Source organism: Nycticebus coucang, chromosome 14, assembly GCF_027406575.1.
Source record: "Nycticebus coucang isolate mNycCou1 chromosome 14, mNycCou1.pri, whole genome shotgun sequence".
Classification (NCBI taxonomy): Eukaryota; Metazoa; Chordata; class Mammalia; order Primates; family Lorisidae; genus Nycticebus; species Nycticebus coucang.
In genome coordinates this window covers 7,357,865-7,384,333 of record NC_069793.1, presented here as the reverse complement: position 1 = coordinate 7,384,333, position 26,469 = coordinate 7,357,865, and the positions used below count along the sequence as shown (strand labels likewise).

At 46.0% G+C, this 26,469-nt stretch overlaps 1 protein-coding gene across 1 annotated transcript in view; it reads left to right on the top strand.

Annotated features, from left to right (window-relative positions):
* PLAAT3 (phospholipase A and acyltransferase 3) overlaps positions 1–23,700 on the top strand; it is a 30,368-nt gene extending 6,668 nt beyond the window's left edge. Inside the window, exons 3-5 of the mRNA XM_053561778.1 lie at positions 9,169–9,271; positions 12,133–12,401; positions 23,437–23,700. Of these exons, the coding sequence (XP_053417753.1) occupies positions 9,169–9,271; positions 12,133–12,401; positions 23,437–23,538 (474 nt within the window). The 3' untranslated portion in view covers positions 23,539–23,700. The remainder of the gene's footprint in view (positions 1–9,168; positions 9,272–12,132; positions 12,402–23,436) is intronic.
* Positions 23,701–26,469: the final 2,769 nt, after the last annotated feature.

Here is a 26,469-nt window from a genome sequence, read left to right as displayed (position 1 = left end):
AATTCAGGTTAGCATGCAGGGGCCCCAGGGAAAGGCCTGGAAGCTGCCGCAGGACACAGCTGTCTCCTCACTCCCTGGCAGCAGTGAGGAAGAGGTAGAGCTTCATGCCCTGGCTTTTCCCCTTTCAGGCTGAGCCTGGGCGAGTGACATTATCTTCCCCAGCCTCAGCGTCCCCACCTGCAGAATGAGACCTGACCACCTGTCTCAGTGTAACTTTTCAGCCCCTCCCCGTCAGACCCCCTCCCCTGTGGCTGTCTGGGCTGCACAGGGAATCTCCTGGGCACTTAAGAAAATACCAGGCCTGAGCGTCACCCCTTGGCTTCTGCGTCGGACCACACCCCGAGAGCACCCTGGGATTTCCACTCGCCGCAGTGCCTTTGCTCCTGTGGAGCCCTTTGCCCGCCTGCCCTCTCCTCCCCACCCCTGCTTATTCATCCCCACATGGGGGGGCGGGGGAACCTTCCCTGCTTGCAGTTTAGTGTGTGGGATTCTGACATCCTCGGATCTGGGTTTGAATTCCACCTGTACCATATACAGGTACCCCTCATCTTTCAAGACCTAAACAAAAAGCTCAGGGCTACTTCATCTATAGCAGCGGTTCTCAACCTGTGGGCATGACCCACAGGAACTGTATTAAAGGGCTACGGAATTAGGAAGGTTGAGAACCACTGATCTCTAGCACGTCCGACTTCTCTCCCTGAATTTTTGTTAAACCCATTTCAACCAGGCTTTGCCTCCAGCTCCCAAAAGAAGCTGTTCTTAGCCGATGGCCGGTGTCCTTCGTCCCAGAACTCTCTCATCCTCAGCCTCATGGATGCAGCTGTCTCCCCAGCCTTTTGGCTCGGCTTCCGGGTAGACATTCCACCCAGCCAGCCTGGGAATTGTCAGGGTCCCGCGTGGGGGGCAGGGTCCGTTAAGACCTGCAGACCTACTGGCAACCAACTGCAGAAATAAAAGTTAGAAATGATGAGAAAGAGGCTCGGCGCCTGTGGCTCAAGCGGCTAAGGCGCCAGCCACATACACCTGAGCTGGAGGGCTCGAATCCAGCCTGGGCCGCCAAACAACAATGAGGCTGCAACCAAAAAATAGCCGGGCGTTGTGGTGGGCGCCCAGGTCCCAGCTACTTGGGAGGCAGAGGCAGGAGAATCGCTTGAGCCCAGGAGTGGAGGTTGCTGTGAGCTGTGATGCCACAGCACTCTACCCAGGGTGAAAGCTTTGAGGCTCTGTTCCAAAAAAAAGAAAAAAGAAAAAGAAATGATGTGAAAGAAAGAGACAAGACACACAATAGAGTTTTCAAAGGTGGGAACCCAGGGACCACCACCCGCTTGTGGGGTTCTGATGGTGGCCCTGAGTATCAGTTCCGCTCAGCTTTTATTGAAGGCTATTTGCTCATTAGCCCAATGGGTAAACTGAGGAAGGGAACAGAGATGCCAGCAGTTTCTCTGAGAGAACATATCAGCTCCTATTGTGTCTATAATCATTAACCTTAAGGGTCTGAGTAGTTTTGAGAAACCCGGACCGGAGCAGGTGGAGGGCAGCCTCCTATCTGAGGTCACACACACAGATTCCTAGGGAGCTGTTAGACTCCACTAGTTCACTGTGGAGTAAAACGCCACTGGTGTCAATCACCTCTGAAGAATCAGTGGGAAGCAATGGAATTTTCCTCTCATCACCATCACAGAGGGTTCCCTCTGCGATAAGAGATATAAGCCCTCCTGCCCATATTTCAGGGCTCCAGCTATTCCCTTGATCTCTGCCCCAGCCAAGTACGGATCTCCACAATGGGTGTTTGCTTTGACTGTTTACTAGGCAGGAAATGGCCTGGTTCATGTATCTTTCCAGGCCTTGCCACAGCATCTTCTGTGGCCATTATTATCTTCAGAGTGTTCAAATAATAAAATACCCCAGCAGGGGTGTTTGTAAGGTGTATCTCCCTGCAGGCCAGGCTTCCAGGAAAAGCAGGAAAGTTGCTCAAGTAAGAAACCGAGCAGCGGCTGGTTTAAAGGTAAACTAGCTGACTTTCCTTTGTTCTGCCTCACTCAGCTTACTTTTTGATTTTCCCCCTTTTCTGGGAGTGTTTTCCTTTGCCAAGAAGGGGATCTTAGGTCCTTATTCTGCCTGGAGGAATGAACACCCCAGAGTCCTCCAGTCCGCTCTGTGTGTAGACAGCCCCATGCCAGCCTCGCAGTTGCTCTGGCCAGAAACCATGGGGACTTGTGACTCCTCTTTTCTCACAGATCACCTGGCTCCATCAGTACAGCCTATGGCCGATGACCACATGGCACTCTACCCAGGGTGATGGAGTAAGTCTCAAAAAAAAAACAAAAGTGCTCGCTGAAGAAAGCCTGGCAAATACAGAAAAACAGAAGGAAGCAAAAATAATCACATAAACCACACTTTTTTTTTTACATGGCAGTGATTATACGGATTATCCAAGGTTGAACACTGATTTTTGTTGAGTCTTAGCTTTATTTGTGATTCTGAAGTAACACATGCTTATTTCAACAATTTGGAAAATAAGAAAATAATTAAAAAGAAAATGAATACCCAGAATTTCATGACCTTTTGGCAACAGATAATATCTACATTTTCCAATTAAAAAACTGCAAGTTCATCAACATGAGATTCTGTTTAAAAAAATTTTTTTTAAATTTAAAAAATTAAAAAAAATTTTTTTTGAGACAGACTTTCACTTATTAACCCTCAGTAGAGTGCTGTGCTATCATAGCTCACAGCCACCTCCACATCCTTGGGTTTAGGCGATTCTCTTGCCTCAGCCTCCTGAGTAGCTGGGATTACAGGCAAATTTTTTTTCTGAGACAGAGTCTCAAGCCATCACCCTGAGTAGAGTGCCATGGGGTCATCATAGCTCACAGCAACCTCCAACTCTTAGGCTCAAGAGTTGGTGGCTCATGCCTATAGTCCCAGCGCTATGGGAGGCCGAGGCGGGTGGATTGCCTGAGCTCAGAGGTTCGAGACCAGTATGAGCAGCAGTGAGCCAGGGTAAGACCCCATCTCTACTAACACCACATCAAAAACAGCCAGACGTTGTGGTGGGCGTCTGTAATCCCAGGTACTAGGGACGCAATGGGACAGAGCATCGCCAGAGGAAGAACATTGAGAAAAAGAAGAAAGAAAATGAACAACAACAACAAAAAGAGTACTTCGAATGAAGAAGAATGAACAAGCACGCTGAAATAAAAAAAAAAAATTAAAAAAAAAGATCCTCTTGCCTCAGTTTTTCTATTTTTATTTTTATTTATTTATTTTTTTTAGAGACAGAGTCTCACTTTATTGCCCTCGGTAGAGTGCCTTGACGTCACAGCTCACAGTAACCTCCAACTCCTGGGCTTAAGTGATTATCTTGCCTCAGCCTCTGAAGTAGCTGGGACTACAGGTGCCTGCCACAATGCCCGGCTATTTTTTGGTTGCAGTTTGGCCGGGGCCGGGTTCAAACCTGATACCCTCGGTATATGGGCCCGACACCCTACCCACTGAGCCACAGGCACCACCCAGTTTTTCTATTTTTAGTAGAGATGGGGGTCTCGCTCTTGCTTAGGCTGTCTCGAACTTGTGAGCTCAAGCAATCATCCTCGGCCTCCCAGAGTCTAGGATTGCAGGCATGAGCCACTGTGCTCGGCCCTTGAAAATTTTTTATTGTCAGAGTAATATCTTATTAGTGAAAAATTCAAATAATAATATAACAAAATATAAAATTTCCTGGATCCTAACTGCCCACTGTTTGTGGTACATTTTACTTGTAAATGTACACAAATGTATTTAAAGCAGAAATGGAATAATAATGTCTTTCAACTTATTTTTTTTCAATTAGTATTTTTGTGTCTGCTCATGTGAATCCACCTCGGTCTCGCTAATGTCTGTTGTGTATATGTGGATGCAGGGTGATTTACTTTACTGGTCCTTAGTGGTGGTTGTTTGGGTTGTTTTCTAATAGGAATTTCAGAGGCCAGAAATTGCTCCTCAATTTGCTTGCTAAGGAAAATGGTTGTTAGACACCTCTTTGTTACACTGGTTTTGTGGGGAAGGATAAAGGCCTTTTGTTCTGAAATCTCACTGGCACAGCCTCAGCTTTGCCATTGTCACTGCATGAGCTGCGTAGGGGAGCGTTGGTGACTGTGCTGGCTGGGCTGGCCAGTGGCCCACTGTGGAGGAGGAGGCAGCTGTCGTGCTGGGTCTAGAAGGGGACACTGCTGCCCCAAGCCTTGCTCCTATACAATGTGATACAGTTGGATTCCGGGATTGCTACTGGTTCTTTAATAACAGGGATTGGCAAAATTTTTCTGCAAAAGGCTAGGTAGTAAACATTTGAGATTTTGCAGGCTATAGAGTTTCCATTGCAGCAACTCAACCTTGCTGTTGTTGAGAGAAAAGTGTGGACAAAGTGTAAAAGTACGAGCATGGCTGTGTTCCAGTCTAGCTTTATGGACACTGAAATTTGAATTTCATATAGTGTTTATGCATCACAAAATATTATTCTTCTTTTGACTCCCCCATCCCCCAACTATTTAAAAAATGTAAAAATCATTCTTAGCTTGCAGGCCATGCAAAAACAGGCAGACAGGCCATATAAATTTGGCCCGTGGACTGTAGTCTTCATACTTCTAAATTTAGAACATGACTTCGTATTCTTAATTTTTTTTTTTTTTGAGACAGAGTCTCATTATATCACCCTCGGTAGAGTGCTGTGGCATTACAGCTCAAAGCAACCACAAACTCTTGGGCTTAAGCGATTCTCTTGCCTTAGCCTCCTGAGTAGCTGGGAGTACAGGCGCCCACCACAATGCCTGGCTATTTTTTGGTTGTAGTTATCATGGTTGTTTAGCAGGCTTAGGCCAGGCTCGAACTTCCCATCCTTGGTGTATGTGGCCCTGAGCTATGGGCGCCGAGCCGATTTTGTATTCTTTTTTTTTTTTTAGAGACAGAGTCTCATTGTACCGCCCTCAGGTAGAGTGCCGTGGCGTCACACGGCTTACAGCAACCTCTAACTCTTGGGCTTACGCGATTCTCTTGCCTCAGTCTCCCGAGCAGCTGGGACTACAGGCGCCCGCCACAACGCCCGGCTATATTTTTTTGTTGCAGTTTGGCCGGGGCTGGGTTTGAACCCGCCACCCTCGGCATATGGGGCCGGCGCCCTATTCACTGAGCCACAGGCGCCGCCCCCGATTTTGTATTCTTAATTTTGATTCAGCTGAGTTGGGTTCCATGTGTCATTAAGTGACTGGTTTTTTATTTGGGGCTTGGCGGTAGAAAGTGAGTTATTCACATCCGCAGTTCATGGCACCTGTCCCTGCTGGTCTCTGCAAAGACCTCCCATTTTTCTTTACTTCCATCTGTCTCCCCAATGGCGCCATCCTAATGCATTTCATACGTGTCCTTTGGTTTATATGATTCTTTTCTTGTCATTGTTGCTTTTTAAAACTTATTTTTCAGGGGTGGTTTGCATTTGATGTGCCGTGTAGGTTTGCGTGCACGTGTCTCTAATTTACCTAAGTGGTATTGTGTTACAGAGCTTGTCCTCGTTTTCCCACTCAGCACTGCAGTTTAAGATCAGCCATGTTGCCATCCAGACAGCGAGTCCTTGCTTCTAACTAGTGCATAGTGCTCCATAGATGAGTCCACCCTTTTTACTTTTTATTAAAAAGAAGTTTCCTTGACTGGGTACAGCAGCTCATGCCTGTAATCCCAGCACTTTGGGAGGCTGAGGATCAGTTGAGGCCTGGGGTTTGAGGTTACAGTAACATATTATGACATCACTGCATTCTAGCTTGGGCGATAGAGTGAGACCCTGTCTCAAAAAAAAAAAAGTTTCCTCGAGTGGTATTAAGTGTTGAGCCTGTACATATATGGGAAATGCATGTTTTGCTCTCAAAAAGGGCGGGCAAGTTGGCTGAGTGTAAAAAACAAAAATCAAAACTTTTTTCCTACCTGGCTCTTTGTACCCTCAATGATTGTCCAACAATAAACACACACACACACACACACACACACAAAATTTTCCTTCCAAATTGCAGATGTCCATTAAAAAAATTATTTTAAATTTATTTATTTATTTATTTATTATTGAGAGAGAGTTTCATTCTGTCATCCTCAGTAGAGAGCCATGGCATCATTGCTCACAGCAACCTACTGGGCTCAGGTGATCCTCTTGCCTCAGCCTCCCGAGTAGCTGGGACTATAGGGGTGTGAGTCTCGCTTTTACTCAGGCTGGTCTGAAACTCCTGAGTTCAAGTGATCCATCTGCCTTGGCCTCCCAAAGAGCTAGGATTATAGGCATGGCCTGGCCTAAATTTTTATTTATTTTTATTTATTTATTTTTAAAAATTGGTTTCTTGTAAAAAATTAAGGTATAGGTTCAATGCCTATGTCTCAAGCAGCTAAGGCACCAGCCACATACACCAAAGCTGGCAGGTTTGAATTTAGCCCCGGCCGGCCAAACAACCGTGACAACTACAACCAAAAAATAGCCGGGCATTGTGGCAGGCACCTGTAGTCCCAGCTACTTGGGAGGCTGAGGCAAGAGAATCACTTAAGCCCAAGAGTTGGAGGTTGCTGTGAGCTGTGATGTCACAGCACTCTACCCAGGGAGACAGCTTGAGGCTCTGTCTCAAAAAAAAAAAATTAAAGGATAACTTACCCTTTTAGTGTTCACTTGTGTGAGTTTTAATAAATACATGCGATTGCAGAATCATCACTGCTGTCAAGATATAGGACAGTATAGAAAATTTAATTATCCCTGAAATTGCCTCATGTCCCTTTGGTAGTCAGTCCCTCTCCTCGGGGACAGTCAGTCTCTCATGGCCAGCCCTTGGCAACCAATGATTAATTTTCTGTCCTGTAGTTACACCTGCTCAGGAATGACATATAAATGGAATCATACAGTACGTAGCTCTTTGGGTGTGACATTTTTCCTTCTTCCCTTGTAGATAACTAAATATGTTTTCTGCCTGAACCATGATAATATTTAACATTTAACTTTTTGGTCATTGTGATAAGCTCCCTGTCTCTCTCTATTTTAATGTAGCGTGTTCCCGTGTGTAGGGCTCTGCTCACTGGTGTTTGTCTGGAACACAGTGAGCTCCTTGGATTTGCCAGCTGTGTGTGACCTGATGTCACACTGCCGCTGTCCACACTTCTCCGTTTCCAATCTGCACCCTGCATCGGGGCTGGGCCCCTTCCTCGCCTTCCCATCTTTGTCTCTTCAGGGAGATCCCCAGTTAAATTCCCTTTTGGGGATCCTTGAAGACCGCCTATCTCTGACCAAACAATAACTTTTTTCTTTTATCATCTCTGACCAAACAAGAATATTTTTTCTTTTATTACAGAAAACAGATGGTTTCATACATCATGACCTTTGTCCATTTTCCAGAAAAGGTTCTCAGTAAGAAATGGGTGCCCTGTTTTTAGAAGATAAATTATATTTACTACAAAAAGAGAACGTGCTTTATCTGTAAAATTCTCATGAAAAGTCTTTTTCCCTTGGCATATACGATGCTTGTTTGCAGTTTTACTATTTCTATGAAATAGTGAGTGAGCTGCTCACTGGCTTCAGGGGCACCGTGGAGTTGTGATCGGCTGTTCCTACGGCCCATCCTTGTCACCCCAAGGGAGGCTGTGCAAGGGCACATCCTCCCCACTCCTTATCCTTGATAGAGTCTCTCAGATGGGCCCACTGAGCCTGGCGGTGGGATGTGGGCAATCCCCTGGGTCTGCCTCCTAGGAGCCAGCAGCCTGGCGCCCCCGACCTGTCTTCTCTGCGCGGCCCTAACTGTGATGAAGACTCCCGGATGTGTGGGTGGTCCAGACCAACCTTTCATGGACTCTGTCTCTGGGTGTCCTAAATGGTTGGTTTCTTTGCTCATTACAGAGGTTTAAGGTTGATCTGGAGCAGAGAATGTGTCACCCAGATTCTGGTTGGAGTTGGAATTCCCCCCAGCCCCTGCAGTTAGCACATGATCCAATAGTGGGGTGTCAATGATGTTGATGGAAGTGCACTTGAGCCTCTCTGAAGTTTCCCAAACTCTGCCCCTTGCTCCCCCAGCTGGGTGGGTCTCTGGAAGCATTCACATCACCCCTCCTACCTCCCTGTTCTCACACACTCTCTCTCCCACATCGCACTCATGCGCCCACAAGTAATCTCCACACTCACTCGTTCAACTCTCTTACTATCAGGCTGAGTGGTTGGGGGAAGTTACTGCCTCACTCCTTCTCCATCCGGCCTCGGCGAGGTTGGGGAGTGCCTGTGGAGGCCCTACAGATCCTGCAGTCTCTGGCAGTCAAATGACTGGTGGTCAGTCCCTGGGAGTCAGCCAGCTGGCTTTGAGTCCTGGCTTTTCCACCATGAGCTGTGCAGTTTGCACAAATTCTTTTGCATTTCTAGGCCTTGATTTCCTCCTTCATAACATGGATTCATCATAGTGCCCCCCTCATAGGATGCTTGTGTGGATTTATTGAGCCATCCTATGAAACACTAGCGGAGTGGTTGACTCAGAGTCAGAGTTCAATAAATAATATTCTTTTTTTGTTGTTGTTGTTGCAGTTGTCATTGCTGTTAAGCTGGCCCAGGCTGGGTTCGAACCCGCCAGTCCCAGTGTATGTGGCTGGCACCCTGCCCACTGAGCTACGGGCACGGCTATAAATGATATTCTTTTTTTTTTTTTTGTAGAGAGAGTCTCACTTTACTGCCCTTGGTAGAGTGCTGTGGCGTCACACGGCTCACAGCAACCTCCAGCTCTTGGGCTTACATGATTCTCTTGCCTCAGCCTCCCAAGCAGCTGGGACTACAGGCGCCCGCCACAACGCCTGGCTATTTTTTTGTTGCAGTTTGGCTGGGGCTGGGTTTGAACCCGCCACCCTTGGTATATGGGGCTGGCGCCCTACTCACTGAGCCGCAGGTGCTGCCCTGTAAATGATATTCTTAATAGTGATGATAATAGTGATGATAAGGCAGAGACTCCAGTTGGTGAACACACCTTTTAGATTTGCACTTGGTAGTCTGCACCTTCGGGTCCAGGGCACAGCCTTGTGAAGCCAGGCTGGTGTCAGACATGCCAGGCAAGGCTCTGCTCAGACACCTGTCTGCTGAGCTGCACCTGCTCCTGGTTCCAAGGTCTCCTGCCACCTCTAACAGCCCTGTTCTTGGTTTTGCAGCCAGAGCCTAAGCTTGGAGACCTGATTGAGATCTTCCGCCCTTTCTACAGACACTGGGCCATCTACGTTGGCGATGGATATGTGGTCCACCTGGCCCCCCCAAGTAAGGGCACACAGGGCCTCCACTGTGCTGGGCCCAGGGGATGGGGGAGTTGTGGGTAAATGTGACCCCCACATCTTCCTAGTTTCTTGACTGGGTGTTTGCTTCTAAGTGTTACACTAACGCAGTGTGTGTGTGTGGGGGGGGGGGGGGGCAATGTTTCTCATAGCCTGTTCCTTGGAATCCTGGGGGGTTCCATAGAGTAGCCAAGGGTCAGCTCTGCTTTCAAGTGATGAATTTTTATACAACACATTCAACTTTTTTTTTTTTTTTGAGACAGACTCTCATTCTGTTGCCCAGTCTAGAGCTGTGGCCTCAGCCTAACTCACTGCAACCTCAAACTCTTGAGCTTAAGCAATCCTCCTGTTGCTGCCTCCCTAGCAACTGGGACTACGGGTGCATGCTCCCATGGCCGGCTAATTGCTTTTCAGTGTTTAGAGTAGAGACGGGGTCTCACTCTTGCTCAGACCGGTCTTGAAATCCTGAGCTCAAGGGATCCTCCCACTTTGGCCTCCCAGGGTGTTAGGATTATAGATGTGAGCCGCCATAGACCTGGCTCAGGCTTTTAAGCATAAAACTCCTGAAAAGAGCACAGGTGTTTGGGCAGAAGGACTTGGCTGTGAATCCAGTTTCTACTCTGCAGCCTTGGTTTCCTTATTTGTAAACCAAGGTTAGAATACTTAACTTGGGGAATTGTGAGACTTCCCCATCCTTTTTAAAAGAGTTTTTTTTTTTTTTTTTGCTTAAAGTGGCGTATAACATAAATATTGTAAAGTGTATTTTTTGTGAAATTGAAAAAAATTCATCCCAGTGACAATGACCCAGATCCAGATCTGGCACATTTCCACTACCCTCCAAGTCTCCCGCTCAGCTCTTCATCGGCCCTCCCCACCCTGCCCAGGCTGCCGCCATCCCAGCTTTGCTTGCTGTAGGCTGCTTCTGCCTGTTGTAGAACTTCTGGGAGAGAATCACACAGGCTGTGCGTCACACTAGGGAGAGGTCTGCATTGTGCTGAGGAGCAGGGGTTGTTCTTTTTCATCCCTGGGCGTTTTCCATCATGTGAATAGACCAGTTTGTAATCTCTTCTTACCCATTTTCATCCAGTTTGTTACCTGTTTGTTATCAGATTGGTGACATCAGATTTGGCTGCTGTGACTAGAGCTGCTGAGGACATTCCTGGCCATGTTTTTTGCCCACCCCTTTATTTTCAACAAATGGCCTCCCCTGTCCGTAGTGAAACCAGTAGGAGCCAAAGCAGAGGTCGTCTTCCCACCTCTAAGCCCTTCACCTGTGGGCCCCAGGCCCCTCTTCTTCCTTTGGTAAGATTTTTTTTTTTGAGATAGTCTCAAGTTGTCACCCTGGTAGAGTGTGGTGGCGTCACAGCTCGCAGCAACCTCCAACTCTTGACCTTAAGTGATTCTCTTGCCTCAGTCTCCCAAGTAGCTGGGACTATAGGCACCCGCCACAAGGCCCAGCTATTTTTTGGTTGGAATTGTCATTGTTGCTTAGCAGACCTGGGCCGGGTTTGAACCTGCCACCCACCTTGCCAACTGAGCTACAGGTGCTGCCCTTTCGTAAAAATTTTGCTTCTCAAATTCCCTGCCTCCTATGCTACTATCCTCTGTTCCCAGGCATAGCAAAAACTGTCATATCTCTTGTTGGTAAAACACATATACCCCAACCTCACATCCTTCTCCAGTCAGCCCCCCAGCGCAGACCTCGTCTCCGGCTCCTCACTCCCCATCCTCTCTTCAGTCCTCCTGCCTCAGGCTCTCTCTCTGTCCCCTCCTGCTGCAGCAGCTCTCAGCAAGACCAGCTAAAGGGGAGGGAGGAAGGGTGTTATGAACGCAAGTCGGTGTCCCCGTCACAGCTCACTTGGCTTCTCTGCAGCAAGTGACGTGAGTGACCTCTCTCTGCTCTCCACCTGGCTCCTGGCTTTCTTCCTCCCCAATGGACCCTTCTTTTTGGCCTTTTGTATGGGCAGCTGCCCCTCCCCCACATTCCCAAACGGAGCCCAGGTGACTCACGGGTCCCTTGACTTCCTATCCCTGCTATTCGTTGATGTCTTCTGAGCCTAGACCCTCTCAGCTGGTGTATCCACTGGGCCTCCTTAGCCTTACAACTAGGGGAGCAGCTGTGTGTTTTGATTCTTTTGCTCCCAGAAGAGCTGGGACTCCTGCAAACCCAGCCACCTTTCTGCAGTAATCAGCTTTGTATGTCAAGAAGCTATAGGCCCAGTGCCTATAGCTCAGTGAATAGGGCGCTGGTCACATACACCGAAGCTGGAGGGTTCGAGCCTGGCCTGGGCCTGCTAAACAACAATGACAACTGCAACCAAAAAATAGCTGGGTGTTGTGGCGAGAGCCTGTAGTCCCAGCTACTCAGGAGGCTGAGGCAAGAGAATCACTTAAGCCCAAGAGTCTGAGGTTGCTGTGAGCAGTGACACCATGGCACTCTACTAAGGATGACATAGTGAGACTGTCTCAAAAAAAAAAAAGCAGCAGCAGCAGCTGTAGCCCTGGTGGAATTACAAGAGGTTCACACTGCATTTTCCAAGAAATATGAATGTGCTCTTGCCTCATACTTGCATAACTGAGAAGAGGGCCACGTAGATATCATGGGGCATAGGTGGGCAGCTTCTGTGGGTTGAAAAAAAATTACAGTAAATCATGGAACTTGCCTACTCCTCATTTCAGATAAGAAAACCAGGTCCAGAGACCACAGGTGCCTTCTCCAAAACTCCACAGCCTAGGCCCTTCCACATTTTGCTCATCTTTTGTGGATAGTGCCAGGGGCAGATGCCCCGCTCCGAGGCCCTATGGCTCTGCCAAGGACCAATCCCTCTCTGCTTTGTGAATTGGCAGGTGAAATTGCAGGAGCTGGTATAAGCAGCTTAGCATCCGCCCTGACCGACAAGGCCATTGTGAAGAAGGAACTGCTGTATGATGTGGCTGGGAGAGACAAGTACCAGGTTAATAACAAACATGATGACAAGTACTCCCCATTGCCTCCCAACAAAATCGTCCAGCAGGCAGAGGAGCTGGTGGGGCAGGAGATGATCTACAAGCTGACCAGCGAGAACTGCGAGCACTTTGTGAATGAGCTTCGCTACGGGGTGCCCCGCAGTGACCAGGTGCGTCCTTTGCCGCTGTCCCTTCCCCAGGAATCAGAGGGTCCCTCAGCTGACAGTAGCTGGGCATCCATGTGGGTGGAGAGAGAGGCCCAGACAAGACAAAAAAGCAGAGACAGAATTTCTGCCAGGAGGCCGTTGCCATGGGGGGACAAGGGTGGGGAGATGGCCACTGCAAGTGTCCAGTGCAGGTCAGTGTGGTTGGGGATGATGGCCAAGGAGGGAAGCTGCAGCCCTGAGGGTCACCCCTGCTGCTGAGCCCTCCCTGGCCCCAGCCCTAAGATGCCCCTCATTGCCGTTGAGGCAGGTTTTATGTTCCCCTCTGTAAGACCCACTGAGCTTAAATAACTTGTCTGTGGCCATTGATTTCATCTCACAAATCTTTGGTGAGTCTCCAGACCTGGTACCTGTCTTTTTCTGTGCTGGTAAGCAACAGAAGTGGGATCCGAAGCTCAGGTTTGTGTGCCACAGCCTCAATGTGCTTATGAATAGCACTGTCAGGATCAGTCCTGCTGAACCCTACGGTCAGGCCCAGAGGCCCTGAGGAATGCGGACACACTCCTTTACTTTGTTTGGTTTGGTCAGGCCCTTTCCCTCCTTTAACCTTTTTCTCTTCTTGTTCTCTCTCACTTCCTTCCCTCCCTTTTAGCCACTTCCCTACTCTTTTTGTTTGGGTTGGGAGAGAGCATTGTTTGGAGAAGTTGTTACATGACTATAGATGCAAAAGGATATGGTGGTTTTTAATTTTTTGTGAAAAATGAGGTTAAGATCTGTCACTGTTTACTTGTATTCATGTTTTTGTCTTGGGGATCTGATCTCTTTTCTTTGATCAGTGTTGTGGTCAGGAGCATGGGCTCCTGGAGCCAGGCAGACCTGGGCTGAGTCTTTGCCAGCTGTGCGACCTTGGGAGATTTCATCAAGCTCGCTACGTTGGTAAAATACAAATTATGATACCTATGTTGGAGGACTACCATGTGAGTTAAGTAAGAGCATCTTTATGCTTAGCACAGTGCTGGCTCAGAAAGCGCATGTAATAAATTGTAGTAGGAGCTGGGCATGGTGGCTCACATCTGTAATCTCAGCACTTTGGGAGGCCAAGGCAGGAGGACTGCTTGAGGCCAGGATTCTGAGACCAGCCTTGGCATCATAGCAAAGTCTGCATGTCTAAAAAACATTTAAAAAGTTAGCTGGGTGTGGTGGTGCACATTTAAAGTCCCAGCTACTTGACAGGCTGAGCCAGAAGGATCGCTTGAGCTGGGATTGTGCCACTGCACTCCAGCCTGGGTGACAGGGAGAAAGCGAGATTGTGTTTCAAAAAACACATTATATTAGATGTAGCCATAATTGTCCTCATCATATTTATTTATTTATTTACTTTTGGTTGGTTTACCCAGGGCCTTGTTCATAGGCCTCTGTGGGTCTGAAGAACTTGAATGGGGATGAATGGAGACTTGTATCCACCAACATCATCTATAGGGGGCGTTCTCCACTCTCCTTCATACTGCTGGTGACCAGCTGTGAGCTTACTGCACTGACCCCGTGTGGGTTAGTTTACTCCTAGTCCTTACCGGAAGATATTAATTATCTCCCAATGGGTATCCTCTTATGTTTTTCAATCAATTGGGTTATCATTGTCCAGCAACTGTTTATACATAATGAATGTTAAAGGTGTTGACTATAACAATTGAGTAGCAGGCATACATCTAACTACCCTGTTTCCCCGAAAATAAGAGTGTCTTATTTTAAGGTGTGCTCCCAAAGAGGCACTAGGTCTTATTTTCAGGGGACGTCTTATCGTTCCTATAAGTAGGTCTTATTTTCGGAGGATGTCTTATTTTCGGGGAAACAGGGTAGGTAAGGAAAGAGCAGAGTCTCTGGTCTCCGGCTTCACCTTCCCTGAGAGTTTATAAGATTCTTCTTCTGGGGAGTCCGTGGGCAGGGCCACGAGAGGAGCTTCCCTAGTACCCAAAAACTGTCAGGTTAAAAAGATGATGCAATGGGGTGGCGCCTGTGGCTCAGTCGGTAGGGCGCCGGCCCCATATACCGAGGGTGACGGGTTCAAACCCAGCCCCGGCCAAACTGCAACCAAAAAATAGCCGGGCGTTGTGGCAGGCGCCTGTAGTCCCAGCTACTCGGGAGGCTGAGGCAAGAGAATCGCTTAAGCCCAGGAGTTGGAGGTTGCTGTGAGCTGTGTGAGGCCACGGCACTCTACCAAGGGCCATAAAGTGAGACTCTGTCTCTACAAAAAAAAAAAAAAAAAAAAAGATGATGCAATGAAAGACGGAATCTGGGGGCTGATGTCACTTTGCACATCTGTCTCTTGGTGATAATAACCTTCAAAACATTTGTCTCTTAAGGGACATTTGCTGATGCACAGCTGTCATCCTTCATCTCCTTTACCAGCATCTTAGACACACCTTTCTCTGCTCTCCTGTGCTCACGCTTTCAACCCCTAGCTCCTATCTTCCTCTTTCTTGGTTTACTCCCCTGTTTTGGCAGACTATTTTCCCTAATAGTTTACTGAGAAATGGTACATTTAAAACAGACTGTGTATGTCTGAAATGTCTTCCTTTTATCCTCACCTTTGTTTTTTGTTTTTTTTTTAAGACAGAGTCTTACTCTGTTGCCCAGGCTAACATGCCATAGCATCAGCCTAGCTTACAGCAATGCCCACCCCAACGCTTGGCTAAGTTTTTCTATTTTTAGTAGAGACAAGGTCCTGCTCATGCTCAGGCTGGTCATGAACTCCTAAGCTCAAAGGATCCTCCTGCCTCAGCTTCCCAGAGTGCTAAGATTACAGGTGTAAGCCTCCGTGCCCAGCCATAAGTAGAGATTTTTATATCAACACAAAATTGTTACGTAATTTAGTAAATTATGTATGTCATTAGGTACAAATGCTGTATTCCAATTTATTTTTATTTTTTACTTTTAGAGACAGAGTCTTTGTTGTCCTCGGTAGAGTGCCGTGGTGTCACAGCTCACAGCTCCAACTCCTGGGCTTAGGCGATTCTCCTGCCTCAGCCTCCCAAGTAGCTGTGACTACAGGCACCTGCCACAATGCCCGGCTATGTAAGATATCTTAGATAAGATAGTAAAATCTTAAGATAGTAAAATAACTAGGAAAGACTTTATGCCACTTACTCTTTTTGTAAACAATAATTCATCTCTTGTTGCAAAATGAAACAATACAAATTAGATTCTTCACACTTTTCTTCCAGTGGCTTTAGCTCTGGGTACTTACCCATTCACTCGTTCATCGTGAAAGAGGCAAAATTGTCAATGTGACCTGATGCAAATGAATAACACCTATTCAGTCCATTTGCATTGAACAGAGGGACCCCGGAGGCCAATATCAGCAAATATCTGGGCACTGAGATACAAGGCTGCAGTCCCCTCCATCGTTCCTCCCTGGCTTTTATGGAAATCTCAGGCATGAGAAAATACAGCACAGTGAAAAGCTTCAAAGAGAGAGTAAAGGTTACAAAACAAGTAGTTTGCCTTTAGCTGTGTTATGGGACTCCTAACACATTCTGTTTTCTGCGCTTCTGTCTCATCACTGCTAATATCTGACTTGGGGCTGGGACAGTGTGCTGTGTCTAGCGAGTATTGGTTTTACTACTCAGGGCCAGCAGGGATGCTTGGCTTCCCCTGGATAACTCCGTCCCTAGTGCCTAGCACCTTAACTGTTGCTCTATGGCACACAAAATAATGATAGCATAATAATGAAATGCCATAAACAATTCTACTCAATGCCTTCCTAGAAAATGAAACCAGAATATTCCACAGAATATTAAAAGAGGTGCCATCTCTACTGTTTCTAAAGATTTCGTCTTTCATTTCTTCGTCTTAGGATAAAGGTTTCTTGACCTCAGCACTATTGACACTTCAGGCCAGATAATCCCTCATTGTTGTGACATGTCCTGTGCAGTATCCCTGGCCTCTACTTGCTAGATGCAAGTAGCACCCCACCCCTAGGTGGAAGAAACATAAACGTCTGTACACATTGTCAAATTTGTACACATTTCCCCCAGAGGGCAAAACTGCCTCCACTTGAGACCTACTGGCCTAGGTGAGTAATGACCATAGCACATGTTATGGGCCCAATTAAAATAGACCTTCTAGGCCAGGCACAGTAGCTCACAGCTGTAATCCCAGCACTCTGGAAGGCTGAGGCAGGAGGATCACCTGAGCTCAGGAGTTTGAGATCAGCCTGAGCAAGAGTGAGACTCCATCTCTAATAAAAATAAAAAAAACATGGGCGGCGCCTGTGGCTCAAGGAGTAGGGTGCCGGTCCCATATGCCGGAGGTGGTAGGTTCAAACCCAGCCCTGGCCAAAAAGAAAAAGAAAAAACTAGCCAAGCATTGTGGCCAGAGCCTGTAGTCCCAGCTACTTGGGAGGCTGAGGCAGGAGGATCACATAAGGCCAAGAGTTTGAGGTTGCTATAGGCTAGTCTGAGGTCACAGCACTCTAGCTTGACTGTGTCTCAAAAAATAATGAAGTGAAATGAAATAAAACAAAATAGAGCTTCTGCACACGCCCCATCTCATCAGAGGTTCTGCATTTAGTACAACTTGGAAAATATCCATCACTATTTTTCTTCTAAGTGCTGTCAAGGGAGTGATTATCCTTTTTATTTAACTCATGAGGACATTTTTGTTTATTTTTAAGAATCTAGCTAGTCATCGTCTTTGTGTTGAAGCAGACGACATTTTCCTTCAATAGAGAATCTGTGACTCATCTAATTTCCCAGTACAAGAGGGAGGCAATGAATTTAAGCTAAGATGTAATTTGTGTTTTATATACCTCAATATTCTAAAAAGAGAAATTTCCTACTTGCTACCCACCTAAAAATACTTAAGCTTCTAAAATAAGAGGTGTATTTTAGTAAGGTTTTATAATGCTTTCATACTGAATTGTACTTAAAAAAAAAACAACCCACAGCAACAGAAATATTACACTCACAGTGAAGTCTTGTCTGAGTCAAAGAAAACATCAAGATAAATAGAGGCAGAGCATACAGTTTTAAATTGCACATGAACTTTATGGCCACCCTGTATATTGCATGAATCTGGATAAATTATGGATACTATGTCGACATTTTTGTAAATGAAACCAAATTTTTATACAAATATTTTGTAACCATTCTTATATTGTAACCTCTAATAGTCTAAATGCAATTGCTTTCAGAAAAACATGAGTATTCGCTCCTTTTTTTTGAGACAGAGCCTCAAGCTGTCGCCCTGGGTAGAGTGCCTGGCATTACAGCTCACGGCAACCTTCAACTCCTGGGCTCAAGTGATTCTCCTGCCTCCGCCTCCCAAGTAGCTGGGACTACAGGCACCTGCCACAACGCCCAGCTATTTTTTGATTGTAGCTGTCATTGTTGTTTGGCGGGCTGGGGCTGGATTCGAACCCGCTAGCTGAGGTGTATGTGACTGGCGCCTTAGCTGCTTGAGCCATAGGCGCTGAGCCACTTCCTTTTTTTTTTTTTTTTTTTTTGAGACAATCTTGCTCTGTCACCCAGGCTAGAGTGCAGTGGGGTCGGGCATCATAGCTCAACCTTAAGTTCCTGGGCTTGAGCAATCCTCCTGCCTCAGCCTACCGGGTAGCTGTAATCACAGGTGTGTGCTCCCTCACATCTGGCTAGTTTTTCTATTTTTTGTAGAAATGGAGTCTCACTCTTGCTCAGGCTGATCTCGAACTCCTGAGTTCAGGTGATCCACCTGCCTCAGCCTCCCAGAGTACTAGGATTACAGGTATGAGCCACTTTGCCCAACCTTGGCTAATTTTTCTGTCTTTTGTAGAGAGGGGGTGTCACTTTTCCTCAGGCTGTTGTGAACTCCTGGCCTCAAGCAATCCTCTTGCCTAGGCCTCCCAGAGTGCTAGGATTGCAGATATCAGCCACTTTGCCTGGCCTCCACTGCTTCTTTAATCCAACTATAACATTGCTGAAAGAGAAGGAAGCACGTTAGAATTTTCTTTTTCCAGGAGACAATTCTGACTTCCCTAAGTTGTTGCTTAACTCAGAAAAGCTGCACCTCATCAGTGGGTAAATACCTGCTGTCTGGTAGAATTTGTTTGCTGTCTTACACAAAGACAGATTTCTAATGAGGGACAATTTTTCTCTTTCACAATATTCTGATTTAAGACCTGTGATGCACACCAAGTAGTCCATTTGCACAGTCAGGAATCCTGTATCGTCAACACAGTGGCTGTGCTGGACCTGTCAGCCTTGCAATAAGAAAATTATCAATCGCATCTGAAGGGAGCACCGACTCTTGGCCAGGTAGTTTTGCCCATAAAGTGTGTACTATAGGATAACTGGATACGTGTACCTCTTTCTTGTATTTAATCACACTCTATGTACAAAGCATGGCCACAAGCAACGAGGTTATTGTTTTCCTTGACAAAGTGTCTTTTGTATGAACCAACTGCATCAGCATTTGTTCTCATACTATGAGGTTCTGTAAAGAACTGGGGACATATTGTTCCTCCTCCATTATCTGCAAACCATTTCCCCTGCCCTGACACAAGGTCAGCAAGGAAAACGCTGGATACAAGTGATTTCACGCAGGTCTTCTAGCAGGTGGACCCAGCAGAACCATTCCTGCCACAGACCTGTGCCTAATTACGCTTAAGAGGAAGGTTAAAAAACTGGCCAGGGTGGCGCCTGTGGCTCAAAGGATTAGGGCGCTGGCCCCATATGGTGGAGGTGGTGGGTTCAAACCTAGCCCTGGCCAGAAACTGCAAAAAAATAAAAACCTGACCAGCAGTCAAACCTCAGGTTGGTAACTTTATTCACACTTTCTCATCGTGAGTAGTCTGTTAAAGCTTCTATATAACCAGTGAAGGGAAGAGTTTGGAGGTCTCTAGTGGTTAAAAAAAGTTAAGTATGTATGGGCCATAAACGTGTTGAGCATAAGGTGAAAAGGTCAGAAAATACACTCGCGTAACTAATGACCCCTGGTGCCCAGAGCTGACCTCCTTAGCAGCCAGACTCATGATGACGGAGCTCACAGGCCAGTGTTGTGGCATATTGTGATCGTTTCCTTTTTTTTTTGAGACAGAGTCTCATTATGTTGCCCTCGGTAGTAGAGTGTCATGGTGTCACAGCTCACAGCAACCTCAAACTCATGGGCTTAAGCGATTCTCTTGCCTCAGCCTCCCAGTAGCTGGGACTACGGGCGCCCCCACAACACCCAGCTTTTTTTTTTTTTTTTTTTTTGCAGTTTTTGGCCAGGGCTGGGTTTGAACCTGCCACCTCCGGCATATGGGGCCGGCGCCCTACTCCTTTGAGCCACAGGCGCCACCCCCCAGCTATTTTTTTGTTGCAGTTGTCATTGTTGTTTAGCTGGCCCAGGCCAGGCTTGAACCTACCTGCTTTGGTGTATGTGGCTGGCACCTTAACCACTGAGCTATGGGCGCCAAGCCAGTTTCCTTTCTTTTTGGGGGGTGGGGCAGGAGGCTTTTTTTTCATGATGATAATTATCACCTCCTTTATTCCTTACCCTGTTTCCCCGAAAATAAGACAGTGTCTTATTTTAAGGTGTGCTCCCAAAGATGCGCTAGGTCTTATTTTCAGGGGACATCTTATCTTTCCTGTAAGTAGGTCTTATTTTTGGAGGATGTCTTATTTTCAAGGAAACAGGGTAGTTCTCTTTGTACCTATGTTTAGTTCTCACGCCATCCAATGAGCTCTCAGCCCAGTTCTCCACAAGGGAAACCACATCAAGTAATCCACTGGTCCCCAAGGTTTTAGGTCCCAGGGATAGTTTTCATGGAAGACAGTTTTTCCACGGAGGGGGGAGCAGGAGGTGATGCGTAGTGATGATGTGAACCATGGGGAGTGGCTGTAAATACAGATGAAGCTTTGCTTGCTTGCCCACCCACTGCTCACCTCCTGCAGTGTGGCTGGGTTCCTAACAGGCCATGCCTTGGCAACAGTCTTGGCATCAGGGACCAGTTCCATAGAAGACAATTTTTCCACAGGCCAGGTGGAGAGGAAAAGGGGCTGGGGATGGGATAGGAGGTGGAGCTCAGGTGGCGACGCTTTGTGGCCTGGTTCCTCATAGGCTGTGGCCCAGTATCCATCTGAGGCCCAGGGATTGGGGACTGCGGGTGTAATCTATGGGTTCTTGTATGTTTTCTTTGGACACATCCATCCCAGAGGTGGCCCTTCTCCTTCTCGGTGCTGGTTGCTTCTTGGCCAATGCCATGACTGTCCTCCTGGGACTTCCCGGTGCTGTTTTCCTTGGGATTTCCTTTCCTTCTCTTGGGTTGATTTCTCTGGTTCCATGCTCTCTTAGTTTCCTATTTCTTTGCTCTTTTTCTTATTTTAGGAAGATGAAATCCTCCAGAAGTTGCTTTAGGTTAGAAAGGCGTAGTACTATAGGAGAGGATAATGGCGATAGCTGTCCCCAACATGCCAAGTCACACCGTTCCAGTCCAGATTAGTCAGCGTACACTTATTAGTTTTCTGTTGCTGCTATAACAAATCACCATGAATTTCGTGGCTTAAAACAACCCCAGATTATAATCTTACAATTCTGGAGGTGAGAAGTACAGAATGGGTCTCATTGGGCTGAAATCAAGGCATTGCTGTCCTTTCTATAGTCTGTTTTCTTGCTTTTTCCAGCTTCTAGAGGCTGCCTGTATTCCTTGGCTTGTAGTCCCCTTCTATCTTCAAAGCCGGCCATGGCTGGCTGCATCTTTCTCATGTAGGATCACTGTGACACTGACTCTTCTGCCTCTGTCTTCCATCTTTAATGGAACTTTGTAGTTACATTGGGCCCACTTGGATAATCCAGAATAATCTCTCTCTGTTTAAGGTAAATTGATTAGCAGCCCTAATTCCATCTGCAATCTATTTCCCCCTTGTCATGTAGCACGGTGTATTTATAGGTTCCTGGAATTAGGCCATGGACATGGATGTCTCTGGGAGTTATTAGCCTACCAGTTACCCTCTCTACCTGGTACAAATCTGTCATCTCAGGGTCTCTTTTCACCGTCATTCTATTTGATTCTCTCCTGTACTGGAAGGCCCTTCTTCTGTATCCAGTGTTGTCTTCGTTCACTCCCTTGTTTTGGTGGAACCTTCTTCAGCAACTTTCTGAAAAGGGATACATGGGTTGTAAATTTTTTGAGATTCTGTATGTCTGAATTACTTTTTATTTTATCCTTTCACTTGATTTAATAGCTTGTCTGGGTATAGAATTCTAGGTTGGAAAGTGTTTTATTTATTTATTTATTTTTTGAGACAGAGTCTCACTATGTCGCCCTGGGTAGAGTGCCGTGGCGTCACAGCTCACAGCAACCTCAAACTCTTGGGCTTAAGTGATTCTCTTGCCTCAGCCTCTCAACTAGCTGAAACTATAGGCGCCTGCCATAACACCCGGCTGTTTTTTGTTGGCAGTTGTCATTGTTGGTTAGCTGGTCTGGGTGGGGTTTGAACCCGGCAACTTGGGTGTACATGGCTGGCGCTGTAACCACTGTGCTATGGGTGCCAAGCCGAGTTTGCCATTTCTGTCATTTTTATTTTCTATGAACTGTTTTGTTTCCTCAATATTCTATTATTTGTATAGTAACATGTTATTTATTGGGTGTAACTTCTCTTATTCACTAAAGATCGTTTAAGAAAAATACAGTTCTCCACAAGGGAAGTCACATCAAGTAAGCCAGTGGTCTCCAAGGTTTTAGGCACCATTTTCTTGTCTAGATATGGTTTTTGTTTCTCTAGATTGCTTTTTTTGTTTGTTTGTTTTGCTCTTCATCTTCCATTTTAGAGGCCTCTCCAGATGTTTGGTATATTGGTTGCATGCTCATGATCAAGAGGGAGGGGGCTTGCTACTGAAGGTAATCTCTGAGTGAGTGGAAGTGAGGCCAACAGTTGCTGACTTCAAGTGTCACTGCAGGGTGACCTGGGTAGGCTCTCTGAGAATCTCTAGTCTTGGCATCTTTTTGTTGTTTCCACCTGGGCTGGGTCACAGTCCGCAGAAAAGTCATCCAGACTCTTGTGCAGAAGGTAAAGTTCTGAGAACAGAGAGGGGTAGAGGGTCTGGGAGTCTCACATTTAGCATGTTGACACTGAGTGTCTCAATCTCTTATTTTTGGTATGATACCCACATCCTCATGAATGCTTCTAGATTTTTAGGTCTCCAAATCTTCTGTTTTATCCTCTGTATAGAATGAACTTTCAGACTCCTTTTGGTGAGAGAGGAGGTTCCGGGACCTAGCTAAGCTCGCTCTCCTTCTCCCAGCTACCTGTGGTTGTCACTATACAATCCTCCTGGAGGATTCTCTTGTATAATCAGTGTCGATTCTCAGACTTTCCTATTGCTGCCTTGGGATTGAGTGTTTTATGTGTCTTTGTGGGATTATGCCTAAAACAAAGGCCTTTACTTTACTTTTAGTTGGGCTTCAGGAGATAGTAAAATTCAATTTTTACCCTAAAATTTACTCTTAATTTTGCAACACTTTTTCCTATGCCAAGCAATACAGGTCAGATATCTTAATAATTTTAAATATAACATCACTAGTATTCATAGCTGAGTCATTTATTTAAGAACATATAAAGAATACCTCCGTGCCTGGCAGGACCAGACCCTGGGATACAGCGATGAAGGAGACAGCTGAGGTTCCAGCTGTCACGGAGATCACAGTTTAGTGAATATTCAGTAACAGCTCCTCCCTGACTTGCTTTAAGAGCTTCTCTCTGGCCAGCCAGGATCTTGACTATTGGGTGTTGTCTCTCCGTCTTCCCACAGCCACCCTCTGAGGATTTATATGCTTTAAATACCCACAGGGTATTTCCTATCTTTTAGTCCCTGTAAATTCCAGGCCAGCTGGCTTTGTCTGCTGCTGCTTTCCCCATTCTGTCCTCTCCTCCACTTTTCCTTGCCAATTATTTGTCGATTCCTGGGTTTGGTCAAGAAGGCCAAAGGGCATGTGAGGCTCTCTGAGCTGAATGTTCCTGTTGAAAGTGCAGCCTGTTCTCCAATTCCTGACAGAGAGTCTGACTCACTTTCTTCTTTCTTACAGGTCAGAGATGTCATCATGGCAGCAGGCATCGCAGGGGTGGGCTTGGCGGCCATGGGCCTCATTGGAGTCATGTTCTCAAGAAACAATAAACGAAAGCAATAAGTTAAAAGGACTTTCCTGCCAACCATGACTTTATATATTAAGGGAGTCTTGTTTTGCTACAGAGTTTGCTTTGTGGATTTTATTGCATTTTAAAGTAGGGCTTATTTGCTCAGAATAAAAGAAAGCACAATGAAGGAGGATTTTATTGGGGGAAAGGCAGCAGGAATTCCCTGGTGCGACGTCTGTTGAGGCTCCATTCCTGGGTTTCCTTTCACTTTCTCTTCTTGTGGGGTGTGTGCTTGGCACTGCAGGAAATAGCCCAACTCTAGTTGTCTGAAGTCAAGGGCGTTTCTGGTTGTTAGGATACACATGGGCTGCAAGGGAAACACACCTGATACACAAGAACAGCCAGCCCGGACCTTTGGCCTGGAACTAGATTCAGTGTGGCTTCTAAGATTCAGCAGCTGGAGTCTGTAGACGGTCAGCGGAGTTTAAAAAAAAATAATAAGAGTCCTCTGCCGTAAGGAAGCTCAGTCTATGCTCTTCCCAGTGTTGCTGCAACTTTGCTCATTTTCCTCGGCTAGTGTCCTTTGTCTAGTTGCTTCCACCCCCTCCGTGTTCCCGCTGTTTCCTGACCGCTTCTACTTGCCACAACCCCTGAGTCTCTGATCCTGCATTCCCACACTTTCTTTTCCCAGCAGCTCAGCTTCCTGTTTCCTGGGGGGACTCTGGTTCTGGACACCCAGAACTAGCTCCCAGGGGAGATCTGATTGGCTCAGGTCACCACAGAGCTGAGCCTTTTCATTGGTTGCATTTGGGTCGGTGACCACCTACCAGGCCAGTCACCTCTGCCTCATGGTGAAGTCACGTGGTTGACATTGCCTTAGGCTTTAAGAGAGATGGGAGTGTGACTGGCCTCATAACCGACATTCCCACTGCGCAGCGCTCACGAGAGGGGCTGGGAGAAGGAGAGAACTGTAAGGCTGGTCATGTGAGGTCTTACGGCTCCCCACTGGGCATGGCAACTATGCAAAGTGACTATTTCTCAGAACGGAGCTTTTGCAGGTTCCTCAGAAAAGTTCTCTTGGTACCAACTGTCCTTTCTCGACAGAAAGAAACCTTTTACCTGGTTGCCACTGCTTCCTTTGTCAGCCTTACAATCCAGTCTGTTGGGGTCCCGGACAGGATTTGCAAATGGCTCTATGCTCCCCACCCTCCTGCATGGCCCCCTCTAGTTCAGGATAAAGGCCTGCCTATCTGTGTGCCAGTGTTAATAGAAGAATCGTTTTCTTCCAGGGTGATTTCCTTTCTTTTTTTTTTTTGAGTTCATTATTATTTATTTTTTCAGAGCTGGAGGAGTATGTAGATCCTATTCAGTCAGGCCCATGCAATATTTTCCTGAGAAACAGTAAAAGCCTTGTCACATCTGCGATTTCCTTTCTTTTTGACCCAGCTATTGCTGTAACATCTAAGACCAGTTCTCAAACTCCCCCAAATGAAGGGATACAGGCTGAGCTCAGACCGTGGGTTTTATAAGCGCGCTCTCTCTCTCAGATGGCGTAAGGTGAGGGTGTGGGGAAGGACACACAGAAGGCAAACCTCCAAATCAGTTACAGAGAAAAAAAGGAATGAGAAAAACAATCCCAATTAAACTAGTGATTCTCAAATGGTGTGCTGTGGTAGGATCTTAGTTGTGCTGCGATTAAATTATTTTTGAAAGAAGTTCAAGGACAGTAAGTATATTCATTTTTTAACTCTTTTTTTGTTCAACATAATTTAAGTGTGCTGTATAATTTTAACTATAGGTTCAAATGTGCCATGAGATATAAAAGGTTGATGGGCAGCGCCTGTGGCTCAAGGAGTAGGGCACCAGTCCCATATATCAGAGGTTGTGGGTTCAAACCCAGACCTGGCCAAAAACTGCAAAAAAAAAAAAAAAAAAGTTGAAAAACACCGACTTAAACAATGAAGGAGGAAAAATTACATTAAAAAGTGGTATGTGTAGAAATAACAAAATAATATAGAGAATCACCATTAGCATAAATGGACTAAGCTTGCAAAATACAAGACAAACATTACACAGGAAATATTAAACAGACACACTTAAAATTTAAGGATACTAAGATTGAAATGGAGAGCAGGGACATTTTACATGGCAACTGGTCTGATGTCTTTAAAAAGTTAATGTTATCAAGGAGAAAAATTGATGTGTGTGAAAGCCGTCCCAGATGAAAAGAAATCTTAGAGACAGTAAAACAATTAAATGCGAAAAACAACTATAAAAGCCCTTTTTAGATAATTGGAACATTCTGAACATGCACTGACTATTCAAGAATATTAAGGGATTATTCATTTTATTAAGTGTGATATCGGCATTGGGGTTATGTAAACACATGTTGTAATTAAAAAAAAAATAGATGCCAATATAGCAAATGTGGAAAATCATTAATTTTTAATTGAGGAGGTGGTTATTTGGTGGTGGGTTAATCATCCAATTTAAGAAGATGGAAGAAATAAAGGAAAAAGATAAGAGCAAAAAGCAAACGAAGCAAAGCATATAAAAGAGAAAATGCACAAGCAAGCATTTTAGGAATTATTAATAAAAAGCCATAACTTAGGGCTGGGCGCAGGGGCTCACCCCTGCAATCCTAGCACTCTGGGAGGCAGAGGCAGTAGACTGCTTGGGCTCAGGAGTTTGAGACCAGCCTGAAGAGTGAGACCCCATATCTACTAAAAATAGAAAAATAGAAAATAAAACAGAAAATTGAAAATAAAAAATAGAAAAATAGAAAAAAATGGAGAATAGCCTGAACAAGGGTGAGACCCCATCTCTACTAAAATCGAAAAATTAGCTGGGTGTTGTGGCTGGGGCCAGGTTTGAACCCACCACCCTCAGTATATGGGGCCGCGTCCTACTCACTGAGCCACAGGCACTGCCCAAGTATATGTGCTTTTAATAATGGCAAAAATATAACATGGGGCTGGGCATGG